At 33.4% G+C, this 15,589-nt stretch overlaps 1 protein-coding gene across 18 annotated transcripts in view; it reads left to right on the top strand.

The window, feature by feature from the left end:
• LOC130900496 (obscurin) overlaps positions 1 to 15,589 on the top strand; it is a 137,701-nt gene that overhangs the window by 74,524 nt on the left and 47,588 nt on the right. For all 18 annotated transcript variants that reach the window (XM_057811150.1, XM_057811151.1, XM_057811163.1 and 15 more), the window contains 7 exons: positions 75 to 216; positions 3,263 to 3,447; positions 3,755 to 4,184; positions 4,383 to 4,516; positions 7,066 to 7,735; positions 8,869 to 9,044; positions 9,242 to 9,529. In XM_057811150.1, the coding sequence (XP_057667133.1) occupies positions 75 to 216; positions 3,263 to 3,447; positions 3,755 to 4,184; positions 4,383 to 4,516; positions 7,066 to 7,735; positions 8,869 to 9,044; positions 9,242 to 9,529 (2,025 nt within the window). The remainder of the gene's footprint in view (positions 1 to 74; positions 217 to 3,262; positions 3,448 to 3,754; positions 4,185 to 4,382; positions 4,517 to 7,065; positions 7,736 to 8,868; positions 9,045 to 9,241; positions 9,530 to 15,589) is intronic.

Consider the following 15,589-nt stretch of genomic DNA (forward strand, 5'->3'; position numbering starts at 1 on the left):
TAATTTTCCATGTATCAAAGAGACAGAAGGTCAATGAAAAAATGATTCAAAACTAATGATCGAAATTGTTGTAGTAACCACCGAAGAGCGAGCCGCTAAATCATCTACGGATAAACCGGAATTTTTAATTTCTATGAAAGATGCTGAGTTATTAGAAGAAACCTATCTCCGATTCATGGTGAAAGTAGCTGGAAAGCCACATCCCGACATCGCCTTGTGAGTATCAAAGTCTTATCTGTTTTATAACTTTCTAAAATGCTTTGAGATATATTTGACTCGCGATACATTTTTAGTCTGGTCAACTAGATCAAAGACGAGAAAAATAGGGATGAAAGTCCAAAAATCATGAGCGTTAGTTCATTCGATAAAGAATCATCTCTCGAAAAATTATTTTAAAGGATTTTGGTGCAGTAAAAAATTACAATTATTATTAACAAAATATATATATATCCATTATCATAAATAATGGAATGAATAGTATAAATAATTGGCCTACAAATTAAAATATTTAAACTTCGTATATTGAAATTGTAACGAAGTTTTTGCCAACTATATTATAAGCGGTTTAAGTTAGTCCACTTTGGTGTTTCATTGCCACGTTCCCAATAACAAACTGCTCATAATATAGCTGGCAAAGACTTCCCTTTAAATATATTTCTAGATAATACACATACACTTCGAGTTGGAGGTCGGTTACAAAATTTTAACCGAAATTATGAAAAAAATTCCTATTTTACTACTCATTAAGGATATGATAGTTGGCAGACTAAGAGAGTGGGTGTCGATTTTGCCAGACCTATTTCACTTCGTTCTTCTAAACTTAGAAAAAGATAAAAGCTTGTATAGTCATCTTCGTGTGCATGGTAACAAAGGCCGTACACATCGAGTTAGTTACTAGTTCAAGTGCCCCCGTATTTATCTCAACGTTGAAACGATTTATTGCACGCCGAGGCAATCTTCAAATCATTTACAGCGATAACGGCACTAACTTTATATATTCTCGGAATCAACTCTAGGAATTAGCTGAATTCTTCAAACGTCCAGTAAACTTGTTCTCTTTTCTATCTCTAACTTGGTAATGCCTCCTCATTGGGGGGGGCCTATGAGAGGACGCCGTCATTTAGCTAGATTATTAGGTTCATCCATTTTTACATTTGAAGAAACATACACTATTTTAGTTCAAATTGAATCGATTCTAAATAGCCCTTTATACCCCACGTCTCATGATCTGATGCCATAACACCTGGCCATTTTTTAATTGGTATTTTAATTGGACTCTCTTGGCGTGATGCTCAAAAATCCAAGAGAATTTTTGGAAACATTGGTCGGTAGAGTCCTGTCATCGATTGCAACATCGTCGTAAATGGAGAAAGATTGAAAAAAAATTGTCCGTAGGTGATTTAGTATTAATTTTAGCTATATACCCCCATTAAACTGACATTTAGCCCGTATTATAATATTCTTTGCGTATAGTTATGATTCCTATATTGTGTAACTGAATGAATATATTCCTTAGAATACCATAGTTAAGTGTAAAGAATTGGAATAATTAAATTGAGAGTTTGCCGTGAATAAATTAGTTTTCCTTTCAAATAAGACAAATTTTCTCTCCTGTTTAACCTGATACACATCCTAGTAGCTCTAAGAAGCTTTGATGGGGAAATTTGGCAACTAGACAGCTCCTAAAACATATAGCACCGGCTGAATAGGGGATTATGTATGTATGTAGATATTGGGGTGTCATATAAAATGCGACCAAAGGATCTATTGTGTTCTCCTTTCTTGCTGCGATAGTGAAAAGTCCAGTCATACAGCTGATCTGTTAATCCTACTCGGTTTAGAATGTGGGATGGCTGTAGCTATTAAAGATCTTCATCTTCTATTTCATACGCTTCCAAGTGTAGTGCTCTGGAGTTCCGTAGTGTTCCACACCTCGAGAGGATGTAGGTACAGATTTCGTCATCTGTACAACAGAATGTGCACTCCACATTATCTGCTAACTCTTGCGTCTTTATGTGTCCAATGAAGCGATAGTGTCTCGATAGGAGTCTTGTTAGTATTCGTAGGTTGTTCTTACTTAGGTTTATACATTCAGCAGATCTTCTCTGGTTATAGTTTCCAAAGAGAGTCTTAGCCTGTCTCAGCCCCTGTAGGTTGTCCCAATAATTGGTTTTGCTCATATATCCCTTATCTTCCAATGCTTTTTCTATCGTTCTGTGGCTGATACCACAAAAGGGTTCAGGTTCCATGAAGAGCTTGTCTACTCCTACTCTAGCGAGCATATCAGTTGTTTCATTTCGCGTCACTCCGGTATGTACCAGAATCCATGGTAGGATAACTTTATTTTGTTTTCTAATTTGTTTAAATTTTCTAAGCAGTACCAAACAAGTTTGGATTCCATGATATTAGAGCTTAAAGATCTGATGGTTGCTTGGCTATCAGACAGGATGATAATATTTCCTATCTAGATTGAGCTGCATAAATTTCTGATGAAAAATGCTTGGTATGTTGCACAGGCTTTCAGAGTGTTTGGTTGTGGACTCATACACTTCTATTCCAGTTCTGCTGCTTTAGTCTGTATCCCATTTAATGGCATTCTGTTCATTTATTGTTTGGTGTTTTAGTTCCACTTCTACAGCTTAGTTTTGAGGTGCTTTATCCAGATGCATGTGCCAGATTTGGTAATTATTTAGAGACGGTTCTTCCTTGGAGATTCCGTCTCTGAACATTCTAAGTCATGTTTTTTCTGTGACGCTTTCCAGTACAAGAGGTGGGAGATTTAGAATCACTTCTAGTGATTCTAAAAAAGTGATTCTAAAGATGAATCACTAGAAGTGATTGTAAATCTCCCACAATAAATGATTTCATAGCCCCGGTTTCACATATGCATGCCTGTTTTTGGACCTTCAAGAGATTGTTCCTGATGATATTCAAACTAATATATTCTAATACCCCAAACTACAGAGGCGATTATAGTGACTTGTTTATATTATGGCGTATTAATGCGCGTAGAAATGAAATTAAAAACTGTAACTGTAACCTAACTTAATCATAGGGAATATATACATTTCACTAGCTGATTTTAACACTTACGTTGGTGCCTCAACAATCTCTTATAGGAATATGAATCCAACAGTCCAGATATATACCTGTTTTAGAATGTTCTAATATCGAGAGATGCTCTGGTTTCACGCAACTCATAAATCTTCTGATAATTACCATCAGTCACATATTTTCTATAGTACCCGTTTAAACATTGCAGCTTCAAAGAAGGAAAGAAAATTCCAGAAAACTCCGAACGATATCAAATTATCAAGGAGCATGCGGATAAAGGATTCTATGAACTAGTGATACCGGTCGTTAGGAAAGAAGATGCAGGCTTGTACAAATGTGTGGCGACGAATAAATTTGGAGAATCCTCATCTGAAGCTACTCTAACAGTAACAGGTAAGATTATTAATACATACGTCACGAGATTAGGTATTCTTATTTCTCTCTTATTATATAAATCTAAATCTGATTGGATATCTTCAACACCGGCAAATTTCTAGGCTTACTATGAGAAGTGCAAAAAGTGGTAGTTATTCTGAAGGAATGACTGCTTAAAGTATATCACTTTTGTAAATACAACTGAATTCTCGTTATTCAATCGCCATACCTCGTACAATAACATTGCGTTGCTGTAACTTCTAAATTAAATTTAAATATCTATATCTATAGATTTTTGTTACATAAACGTTTTCTTCACTTTCAGATAATAAAAAAATATTTGAAGAAATGCCAGAAGGTGAGATCCTTCCACCAGGAGAAAAGCCTGTATTCCATTGGAAAAAAGACGGTGTTCCATTCGAACCTGAAGAACGTTTTAAGGTGCTCATGGGTGACGACGAAGATTCCCTTGCGCTTGTATTCCAAAAAGTGAGACCAGAAGATGTCGGTCTTTATACTTGTGTGGCACAAACTTCCAGAGGTCACATTAGCTGTAGTGCTGAATTAACTGTGCACGGGACCGTCAACCAGTTGTTTAGAGAACCTGAGAAACCTCAACTAATTATAATAAAAAAAGATCCCGAAGTTAATGTCGGAGGATCGGCAATGTTGGAGCTACAAGTTAAAGGTTATCCCAAGCCGAATATCAAGTTTATGCACGAAGGAAAAACAATTGAATCCAGCAAGAAACATAAGTGAGTTAATAAATTATTTAAGAAATATGGTAGTATCTACATCTTACATCTATCTACATTGTAAAAGAATTTCATGTTCTAATAACTACAACTAGTTACGAAGGTGATAACAATGTTTGTAATATTTCGAATAATATGTCACCTAACGCCTCTAATAGACTAATTCATACCTTTATATGATATAATTACCTTTTTTAGAATTTTGTACGAAGATGAGGAGAGTGTTTCTCTTGTTATAAAAGACGTCGAATCTTCAGATGCTGGGAAATACACATTTACAGCCGAGAACGAGCTTGGCGTTGATACTGCTGAAATGAACTTAACAGTAAAAGGTATGTTTCACTAGTTTTTTGTAATTGCCACTCTATTCAATTTACTGTAAACTTTTCAATGTCAGAACTAAGCAATCAAAATTACAAGTTGGAGGTTAGGTAAGGCTCTCGGGCACGTTTCTTTGGAAGTAAATGAAGGTTATGTCTATCCTAAGAATATTGTTCACTATGAGCTTAGGCAAATTTTATTCATTTTAGGATGAATTTAGGTTATGTGTACAGTTTTTATGCTGGGTAATGAACGATATAATGGGATCAAAGATATTTGTGTTACGTTCACTGTATCCAACTTTCCAGAATGAATTTTTCACTCACAAAGTTTAGTGAAAATAGAAATCTGGGCATTTATTCATATGCTAAATCAACAGCCAAGCAATCAGTCCTGCACAAAAGACTAAATCTTTACAGCAGTAGCAAATATTGAGAGTCTATTAAATGCTATTTGTATTTCGAACGTCTGTTTCCTTTTTCGGTTTTTACTTTCTCTAACTATGTATGTCACATTATTATTTTATTTTAATTGTCATCTTTGGTCTTTTTAATATCGTTATCTTTGATTATTAATACAATAAAACAAACATAAATAAAACACATTTAAAAATACACATCAATATCCTTTTTCACTTATCTCAACAACACCAGATTCACAAGAGTGTACAGTTACGATAGGTACATAAATAGATCTCAGTTATTACCTCTCTAAAATTACCACAAACATTTACGCACACCTCAACTATAAAAACTAACAAAATTAGAGAATTCTAATACAGTTTTTCGATGTTACTTGCATGGAATTTCACATCAAAAAAGCTTCCAATTACTATAAACGTATTTTACAGGGTCAATTAAAAAATTTTTTGCCTAATCGTTGTGGTAAGTTAACAAAAAGTCAAAATAAGAAACTCATAAATGTTATTCATCAAAATTTGTATGGTTGTAATATTATTAAGAGCAAAATTAGTAGTACTTTGGCATTTGAAACATTCTCAGTAACTAGTGATATTAGAAATTTTACACATAAAATAATTTTATATTGAGAGTATGTAGAATACTTTCATTTACCAGTGATTACGATTTCTGCCAAATTTTACAAGTGAACCTCAAACGTCACCTCACAGATACCGTTTTTTCGCGTTTGAACGTTTCCGGCGGTACAGAGGGTAATTTGAAGTTCAGTTTAACATAAAACGAAGGATCCGAACCTAAGTTTTTCAAATTGTTCACACTTTTACAATGTCATTAAGGGTTTAGGTGAATTTATTTTGATGACTTTATATTTGATGAGCTCGAGGATGATTCAACTTTAAAACAAATATCGGAAAAATTTTAGTTATATTTCCGCACTAGAGAAACTGGCAGAAAAATGTCTGCCTAACTGTGACCTGTGAAACAAAACTATCTTGTTTATATTAGTTTAATCTCCAGTTTTATCCTAATTTGTAAAATTGACCCTTCTGTCATAATGAAACTGTAAATTCCCTCAGCGATGTTATAAAATCAAATCATATATTCAATATATACTGTTTTAAACGATTGGTAGGTGATTGTCAGAAATCTTATATATTAAAAAAATTGATGATTTCCATTCCGAGTCCGTTCAGGCGCTCTACCCAACCGATTTACTTAATTTTTTTTCAATGAAAGGTATTGAAATTGAAATTCACCATTCTCAAGTTATACTCAAATGCGATTTCCCTCTGTACATTACTTATGGGAGTTTTTCACATACACACGTTCTATCCTCAATATCTCAGGTTCTATTCAAGATAGAGACTTCGTTTTGGTTTAAGAACACTCCCTGAAACACCTTCTTTCTTTTGAGTTTTTGAACACTTAAATCGGTTGGGTTGGAGAGGAGCTAGGCGCGGACATACAATGTGGAGTTATGGATTTTTGTAGGTTTTTGGCAATTTTTCTACATTCAAAGATCTATATCTCAGGTTCTAATATAGCTACAGAGTTCGTTCTTTTCTATTATAATGATTTCTGATACTTATTTAATGGATTCGATGCGAGCGAAGCCGCGAGTAAAAGCTAGTTACACCTCTATCACCAACTGTGGCGAAGGTAACAAAAGGTGTTATTGCTTGGCGGATAGAACCTGGTTCAATTTTCCTTCTAATTAAGGCTGGCAATTAACATGTTCACTCAAATCATATCAATTCTTATATATTTGGGTGAATTGGCGTTTACTTTTGTCACATATTGTCGATTTACATCTATTGACGCCGATTGAAGTCGATCACATCAATTCTTATATATTTTGGTTAATCAAATAAATTCTGACAAAATAAACGAACTAATACATAGAATGAATTCGTTCAAATGCGAAGTTTAACATGTTACGTTTAAGCATTTGTGATTTTATAAGAAATGAATCTCTCATCAAATTCCTTTAAATGAAAGGAAAAGCCTGAACTAATACTTGAAAGAAATATTTTATTCTGTTAACTTGCTTCAATGATCAACTATTAATGTTGTCTTTTCTGTAAATGTTGTCTTTTCTGTAAATATGTCACGTCTACTTTATACGTTCATTTTTTTCCTAGCACCACCAAAGATAAAAACAAAGATGGAAGATGTAACTGTACATGCAGATATTCTTCTAAAAATGGACGTGGAAGTTGAAGGTATACCAAAACCATCAGTTCAATTTTACAAAGATGGAAAAATTATCAAACAAAGCGATCATATTAAGGTCATTGAATCTGGAGAAAAGCATACTCTAGTCATAGAAAAAACTTCCCTCAAGGACTCAGGTTCTTATTCCGTTGTTGCTTCCAATGAAATGGCTCAAGTTTCTCAATTCTGGAATTTGGAGGTTTATTCCAAACCAAAAATATTACAAAAAATGGGAAGCGATAGGCAGTTATCACAAAATCAAAATCTAGAATTGAAAGTAAAAGTGGAATCAGAGCCGAAGGCAGAAGTAAAATGGTATAAAGATGAAGAAGAAATAACATCGAGCCAACATTACACTATCAAGGAAGATGGAGATACATATATGTTGAAAATAACTGGAGCTGTGACTACGGACGCGGCTCGTTTCAAATGTAGGGCAATAAATATACATGGCAGTGTTGACGATGAGGTTAGAGTTGACGTTAAGAAACCACCAAAAATAATCAAAGGATTAACAGATATGACAGTTACCGAACATGATAAAGACGTTAAGCTTGATATTAAGCTCGAAGCTTTCCCTAAACCCACAGTTAAATGGTAAGAGAACAAAAATCTTAATATATGTATATATACATAAATTTAAAATTATAGTGATGCATAGTAGAAAGGAACAATATTGTCCTAAGTTTATTGTCCTTACCTGGCGAGATTTCTACTGTGCTCTATGGTTTCCTCATTGCCTTCCTCAATTTCTTCTATCTCCAAAATTATTGGAAAAATTCAATACGGTTATCCCCCTCAAACTTGACAGTTACTATGTTATGAAATCGCGAAGTAAATATCTTGAACGTTGATCAAAGATTGTTTCAATAACGACATCTAAATAATTCAGTCTTTAATATTCTATTCACAATGCAACTACCAGCATACATACTAGATATTAACGAATATTTATAAAGCCTTCGACCAAATCGAATAGAATGGAGCAAAAAATATTTCTATGTATTCAGTGGTCTACTAGTCTTAAATATATTTTTATAGCATTTCACATCATCAAATCTTCATATAACAGAATTCATTAAAAACCTCCTCTGAAATATCTAATAAAAAAATAAAACAGAAAATTATGATGCGTGTGTGACAATCAATTTTCGACATAACTACTAAGTACGAATTTATCGGAACTAACTTGCTTAACCTGTCTTTGTGGAAATCATGTTCCTATCTATTGAGCAAGCAACTACATGGTAGATGTTTTCCCATACAGGTCTGAAGAAAACCTTTGACAATATAAGTGCTCCTCCTATATCAGAAACAATATCTGAGTGTCTAATCTGGACTTTGCTTTGGCAGCATTGTCATAGACACTGTCATGCAGGAGAATGACACCTTCACTCAACATGTCTTTGCCGAATGGCTTTTGTAACCTAATCAATATGTCACAATAACGATCTACATAAGGACTGTAGCTACGCTTCAGATAATCGATCATGACACCACATGAATCCCAGTATATGGTTGTCATAACTCTATACTCAGATGTAAATTTTGAATTTTTTTGAAAAATTCTATCACTTGGATCCAATATTCAACCAATTGTTGTCTTTGATAGAAGTAACTAGAAACTACATCAATAAATTTGTATATCTTAAAAAATATCACTGTATACTATATTTTTAAAAAGCAAATTAATCTAGAATTACCTGCAAATCCTATCGATATTTCTCTAGGTATCTAGATGAAGTAGAAATTCAAGAAACACGAACAGAATTTACAAGAATCGAATCCGATGATGGAGCAACTCTAATAATCAAAGAGGTCACAAGTGAACTTTCTGGACAATATACCTGTAAATTGAGCAACGAATGTGGTAGTACAGAAACGAGTGCCAAATTAACAGTTAACTGTGAGTATTTTCATGTTCTCATATGAACAATGTGGTATTGTGGTTATTCACGTTGTTTAACACCCTCGCTTTTTATTGTTACAAGTAAAATTATGAGTGAATGAGTGAGGTCATAAAATTGTAAAAACTTCACATACTCAAGTGACAAAATTTTATTTGAGCACAGTTCGCATTTCTCATTGTTGTAATGATTTTAGGCGCTCCACGAATCATCAAACATCTTAACGATACAACAGTGGAAGAAGGCGCTACTTTGCACTTAGAAGTTGAGGTTGACGGTTGTCCAACACCGACGGTGAAATGGTTGAGGAATGGACGTGAAGTTTCAGCTGACGCTAGGATTAAAATAACGAGAGATACTCAACGACACGAAACGTTCAATTTGGCAGTTAATTTGATAAAGTACGAAGAGCAGGGAGAGTACGAAGTTATTGTAACAAACTCACTCGGTACTGTAAGGAGCAAGAGTATCGTCACCGTACAAAGTGAGTACAAACTCATATCAAAGGAAAAAATTTCTAATTCCACACTGGTAAAATGAATAAAGCATTATGTCCTCTTCATTAAATGTATTAAATAGGAGAGACTGATTCAAATTTGGATAAAAAATTCAAATGTAGATTAAGCAAAAGAAAGTAAACTAATGTAGGATGAATCAATCCTGAAATTTGATAACACCCTGAAAAGAAAAATAGTTTATACTGTTTCCATCGACTTCAAACTAAATACCTTTCTTTCCATAGAACATAGAACTTTGTGAATTGATTTAGAACAAAAATTACTTGTTGTTCATTCCAAAGTAGAAGTAGAAGGAACTACGGCAAGAGCAATGCATGAAAAAAATAATATTATGGACTGTTACTATACAGAGGTCGACATAAGTCAGGCAACGCTCTCGAAACATTATCATAGCTCCGACAACGCTCATAAGTCTTGCATCGCTCTAAAAAAGATTAAAATGACGCATGTTCGTACTTCAGACAGTTGTGTCCATGTCATCATAAGTGCTCGTCGAGTAGACGCGTTTTCAGAATGAATAACCGATACAATTTCACGCTTCAGGAAAGAGTTTTTTTGTTACGTAGTATTAGCATACGAACGCAGATTACGTAACTTTGTTTACCGAATATCAACAACAACTTCCGAACTCGCCGCTACCAAATCGTTCAGCAGTGAGGAAGATTTACCAGAAATTCTTAAAAACGGGCTCTGTTGCCGACACATTCTACGAGGTACGATCAATCAACGTAAGTGCGTGTACTGGTACGAATAGAATCCTCACGTCTTCATTGGGTAAGAATTAAACTTGCCTGGGGTGTGTGTGAACAGGTCTCCATACGGGAGGTCTCGTGGGTCCGTACTTTTTAGGGTCACATGACGGGCCAAGTTATCTGGAAATACTCAAAGATTTACATAAGCAAATGGACAACGATCCATTACTCGCGAACATCCGTCATTTCATGTGGGATGCAGCTTCGCGGAACTACACGATATGTGTGAGTACCTTAATGCTCATTTTAGAGAATGGATAAGCTGACAAGGATTCGTTAAATGATCCGCATGGGTATGTGACCTAACACCTTGTGATTTCTTTCTGCGGAGCCTTCTCAAGGACCACGTTTTTGCAAGAGGACAACGCGCTTTTCCCGACCTCTTCACGAACAGCTTGACATGCCTTGCCTGACCAACCCCTCCGTTGAGAAGCGTTGCCGTAGATGAATTGATAAAGATAGGCATAAATTCAGACACTGACAGTAACCCTTTGTGAGGCTGCATTTTTTTCTCTTAATGCAAATGTGTTGCCTCATTAATGCGACCTCTATATCGTGTGAACTATACGAAATTCAGTTTCCTAATACATTCTGAACATCTTTCATACCCATTTTGAAAATCTATTTAGCTAACCGCCCTGCGTAATCTTAGATCAGTACCATACACCAGAATATAATAACGAATATAATTCCTATTGGACACTTTTTTGCAACTTTACTGCCGTTAAACTTTTTCATGTTACTCAACTGTTCATTTAAATAGAACCAAACGTAAACCTTACAATGTTAAAAATTTCAAAATCAAGGTTATTTTTTTTTAAGCGACACAAGAAGGGTTTTTCTAATTATCCAGTTAAGCGAGCCATATCTTAAACCAAATTTTTTTCAACGGTGAATTCAAAACATAATCTTTTAACGAGATTATATAGTTTGTGATAAAATTAGTCAATAGAAATTACAAACTGATCATAGTATTGAACTATATATAAACGATTATACACTTAGTGACATGGTTTAATCTCTTTTGTTGAAACGAATTAAAATCCCATTAAATCACTCCGGAACATCTCCAAGCTTAGAAATAAGTGAGGTTATATCGATATCAATCGATCATCAATCCCATGGATATCCTATATTTAGATGGATCACAACAATCTTATTTGTTCCAACCAAATTAACGTCGACTTAGGGTCTGATCCTTAACTACTAATATGACAATGGCGCGTAATTTAAATTATTGAATTATTAAAGGTAGTTCATACTATTATGAAAAAAAAAAATAATAAATTTTGAAATTTGCTAGTTATAATCTTATAGAGTAAAAATATTAAAGTTGATGTAAAAACACTTAATTCCTTACTCAAGTGAAATGTAAACAAATTGGATTTTAATAGTGATATAATAATCCTTTAATTATAATAATAAGGTGAAAATAAAGATATATATTTTCAAATAAAATAGTGCATCCAAAAATAATTAATTAAAATGTTAGATATCAAGTGAAGTAAGTATTAAGTAAATAGACGTTTCGTTTACATGGTAGAAGAAAAATCTCGTCTCGTTTCATTTGTTGCAAGTTTCAGCATTTTATAGATTTATTGAAGTTGTTTCTATCCTAGTTATAGTTGGATATGGTTTAACTACTATGTATGCAAGGTCATATGACCTTAATACCTTTTTTCATTGGTTACGCGCTGGAACGCTAGCGTCGAACATAAAAGTTGTCCATCTACCAGCGCTAACTCTGTGTGAACTTGAACGCGAGCGTGTATCTTTGTGTTTATGATCTACATTTCGTAATCTGTTCAATTTATACTGATTGTGAACGAGAACGTCAGCGCGAGCTCGAGCGTACCTAAAAGTTTATAAATGAATCTCCACTAAACGCGATTAAAGCCGATGCATTTGAATGTTACTGGCATAAATAAACTAAGAATAAACGATATTAGATTAAATCGAGAAAAATCAACAACACTGGTGGTGTTTTAATAAAGAAATCATGAATACCTTTTTCAAAAATAAGGTCCCAATTTTTCGCTCCCACAAATATTTTATTGGGTCTGAAGTTTATATCCAACAAGAAGAAAGTAGTCTCCCATCATCTACGTCAAATTTTTAAAATATATATATTAAGATAAGATTTACTAACGGTAAGTATAACGTTTTGCAGTTTGAAACCCCCTTATTTGAATTGATTTATTGTCGTTTTCACAGATTTCACAAAAAAATGTGTTTGGTGTTCTTTTTGTTTTTTAAGGGATTTACGAAACACTCCTTTGTTCTATTAGTACTAGGTAAAAATCTAATGCGACCCTAAAAATCTTTGAAAATTGTTTACATTTTATAATTCATAGTGAATATCATGTTACAGTAGCTTATCTAAGTAAAGTAAGGTAACTTGTTAATATTTTGATTACTAACAGTTTTACAAAAAAAAAGGATCTTTTTTAAAATTAATCAAGCCATCTGCATAAGTCATTTAGAAGTAGATATTGGACACCGTTATTTCAAAATAACCTCTACATATAAAATGACAATTGAAAGCACGAAGTAAAGATATCAGTCCGAATGGTATCAGATTTTTCAACTTATTTATGTATACGATAATAGACCCAGATCATAGTTCTCTTTTTTACCACTGGCTGCGCAAGCATTCAGGAGATACTAGTATTATTATTACATGTAAATACGGACTGTCTAACCTGTCTCAATTTAAAAATAAATTTAATTACAATAATAACCGGAAATAATTATTTGAATGGTATTAGAAAAGTGTTGAATGAATATCCTGATTGATATGGTTGTGAATATTTCCTCAATTGATTGTGTTTGGTAGTTCTTGAACTCTTTAAAAAACAGCTTTTCCTACAGTGGAACTGAATAAGATGACAAAAAGTAACTAAGAATCTAGACACATTAATTTATGATAATAAAGGCTATTACGGCTATTATATTAATCATTATGTCTCGCGTACTATATTATAAATGTTATTGAAACTTTATATTTCATTTGCATAGATGTTGCCAAGTTGTATTGGTATATTGGTATAATGAGATGAAACGTATAAAAATAAGTGAAGGAGCACAGGTACATACCTTGTAAAAATTTGATACAAATGCGTAAATAAATAGATATTTGACAATTTTTTAACATATTTTTACTAGTAAATTTTCATAGAGACAATTCTTAATAGTTTTACATGAAAAGATTAAAAAGAATTGCCCACAAACTCAATTACTTGAAATTTTTGTTCTCATAAATCTATTTTTTTTAACAAAATGTTTTGATGCCAACCTATTTTTGTATTATGATGTATTACTATCAGATGTTTTTAACTTTGCAAATTATTTCTTAAACTCCTCGATATTAGTAAGTTGAAAACGTCTGAGGTGTCCTTAATTTTTTCCTTAAACTTTTATTCAATTCCAGCTATCAATAGTAACAAGACTTCCCCCATAAGTATTTAAACGAGTACATCTTGAAAAGTAGCGCGCCCTACCGGCGAAGTATCTGTCTCCTAAATTGATGTCGTTCTTTCGGTCTCCTTGTATCTATACTACATATTGCCAGTGATTCGCCCACTTCATCGTTTCTAAACGTTTTCAAACACTAATCAGCAAATTCCCGTTGAACCTGATATAACACGGCTTATTAAAAATAATAGAAAAAGCTCAGGATATTGCATGATTCTAGCTGTCAAATATCTTCATCTACTATTTCATATGCCCCCGATGTAATATCTCAACGTCGAAATAAGGTGCGTCCTCTACGTAGCAGAATCTACTTGTTGCACTATTTACTAAACGTAGCGTCTTAGGTACTCATTAAGGCGGCAATGACCCGATAAAACTCCTGTTAGTATTCGTAATTTGTTCTTTTTTTGGGTTAATACAATCAATATATCTTCTACGATTATCTACGTATCTGTGTCTCTCTAAACCCTTGTGGATTTTTCCATTACCTGATTTCTTTCTAACTCCTCTTCTAATACTTTCTTTATTATGTAGCTGATACCAATGAAGGGTTCTTGTGTGACTGTGTCACATTACCCTAATCAGACTAACTAGATTTACCAAAAAATCGAGAGAAACAAAATTAAATTCTTCATCAAGAAGTACAATTGTTTTGGAAACATTGGAACACAAACACCACTAATTCCAGCAAAAATCACGTTGGAAGTACAGTTTCCAAAAGCAAATAGTAACAAAAATGTTCTTGTTTGCTATTTGATTATAAAATTCATACTGGAAATTAGGAAGAGTTACTCAAAGGTAGTGATTCAAATAAAATCTGCTAGGTATTGGGATTCTTTATTTAAAGATTTAAGATTCCACAATTACAAGTCCAGTCATTGCGCATCCGGAGGAAAAATGCACCGGCTAGCCGGAGACTGTAGCAGTAATTAATTATAAAAATAATAAGAAATAAAAAGAATTTTCAGATAGAATACCGTGTAAGGATAGAAAATAAAGAAGTTGCATACAAACACATTAATGACTCTAATAATAGCACTGATTCATAAGAATAAAACTGATTTGTTTTAATAATGATACAGACGGATCTTCTAATGCAATTGATGTATAAGGATTTTCTACAACGTACGAAATTTTTATTTAACTCACTCCTCCAAAAAGTTTCACAATCATCCAGTCTGTAATGTTGATAATTTAGTTACGATTTGGATACTTATTAGTTGATTACCTCTCACTATAAGAATCATTTTTGTTTCCTGTTCGAAAAAAATGTAGCAATCTAACGAAATCTCAAAATTAGCTGTTGCTCATTTAAAAATAGCCGCCATGGGGTAAGTCAATGCTTTTGTCGTAAATTTCTGAAGTTATTTGTTGCATTTTAGACCGTACTATTTCCAGTTTCCAGAAACGTGCCTTTGTTGTTTTTTTTCCGGCTATGCAGTGATGTGCTTTATAAGCGGTAAATAAAGTTTGTAAAGCAAGTTTATTGCAAATTGGTGAAAAATTAGCCGGATCCTGACTTTTCATCTAAAGAAAAAGAATTAATCCAGCCTAAAACTGCAAATTTGTCGTTGCACCTTTCAGTTACCACTGGATTTTCACGTTACGAGCTCACTCATGTTTAATAAACTTGAATTAAAGAAAACTGAGTATTCTAAATTTTGTGAATTGGTTCAAAAGTAACTCAGTTTCTGCTGTATTAATTTCACTGAAGCAACTTTAAAAAGTATCTATGAGGTCCTCTTAACAATATAAAACAAAAAACAATACAAAATAATTGCACCACGGGATAAAATCTAC

The sequence above is a fragment of the Diorhabda carinulata genome, chromosome X (genome assembly GCF_026250575.1).
Source record: "Diorhabda carinulata isolate Delta chromosome X, icDioCari1.1, whole genome shotgun sequence".
In the NCBI taxonomy this organism is placed as follows: domain Eukaryota; kingdom Metazoa; phylum Arthropoda; class Insecta; order Coleoptera; family Chrysomelidae; genus Diorhabda; species Diorhabda carinulata.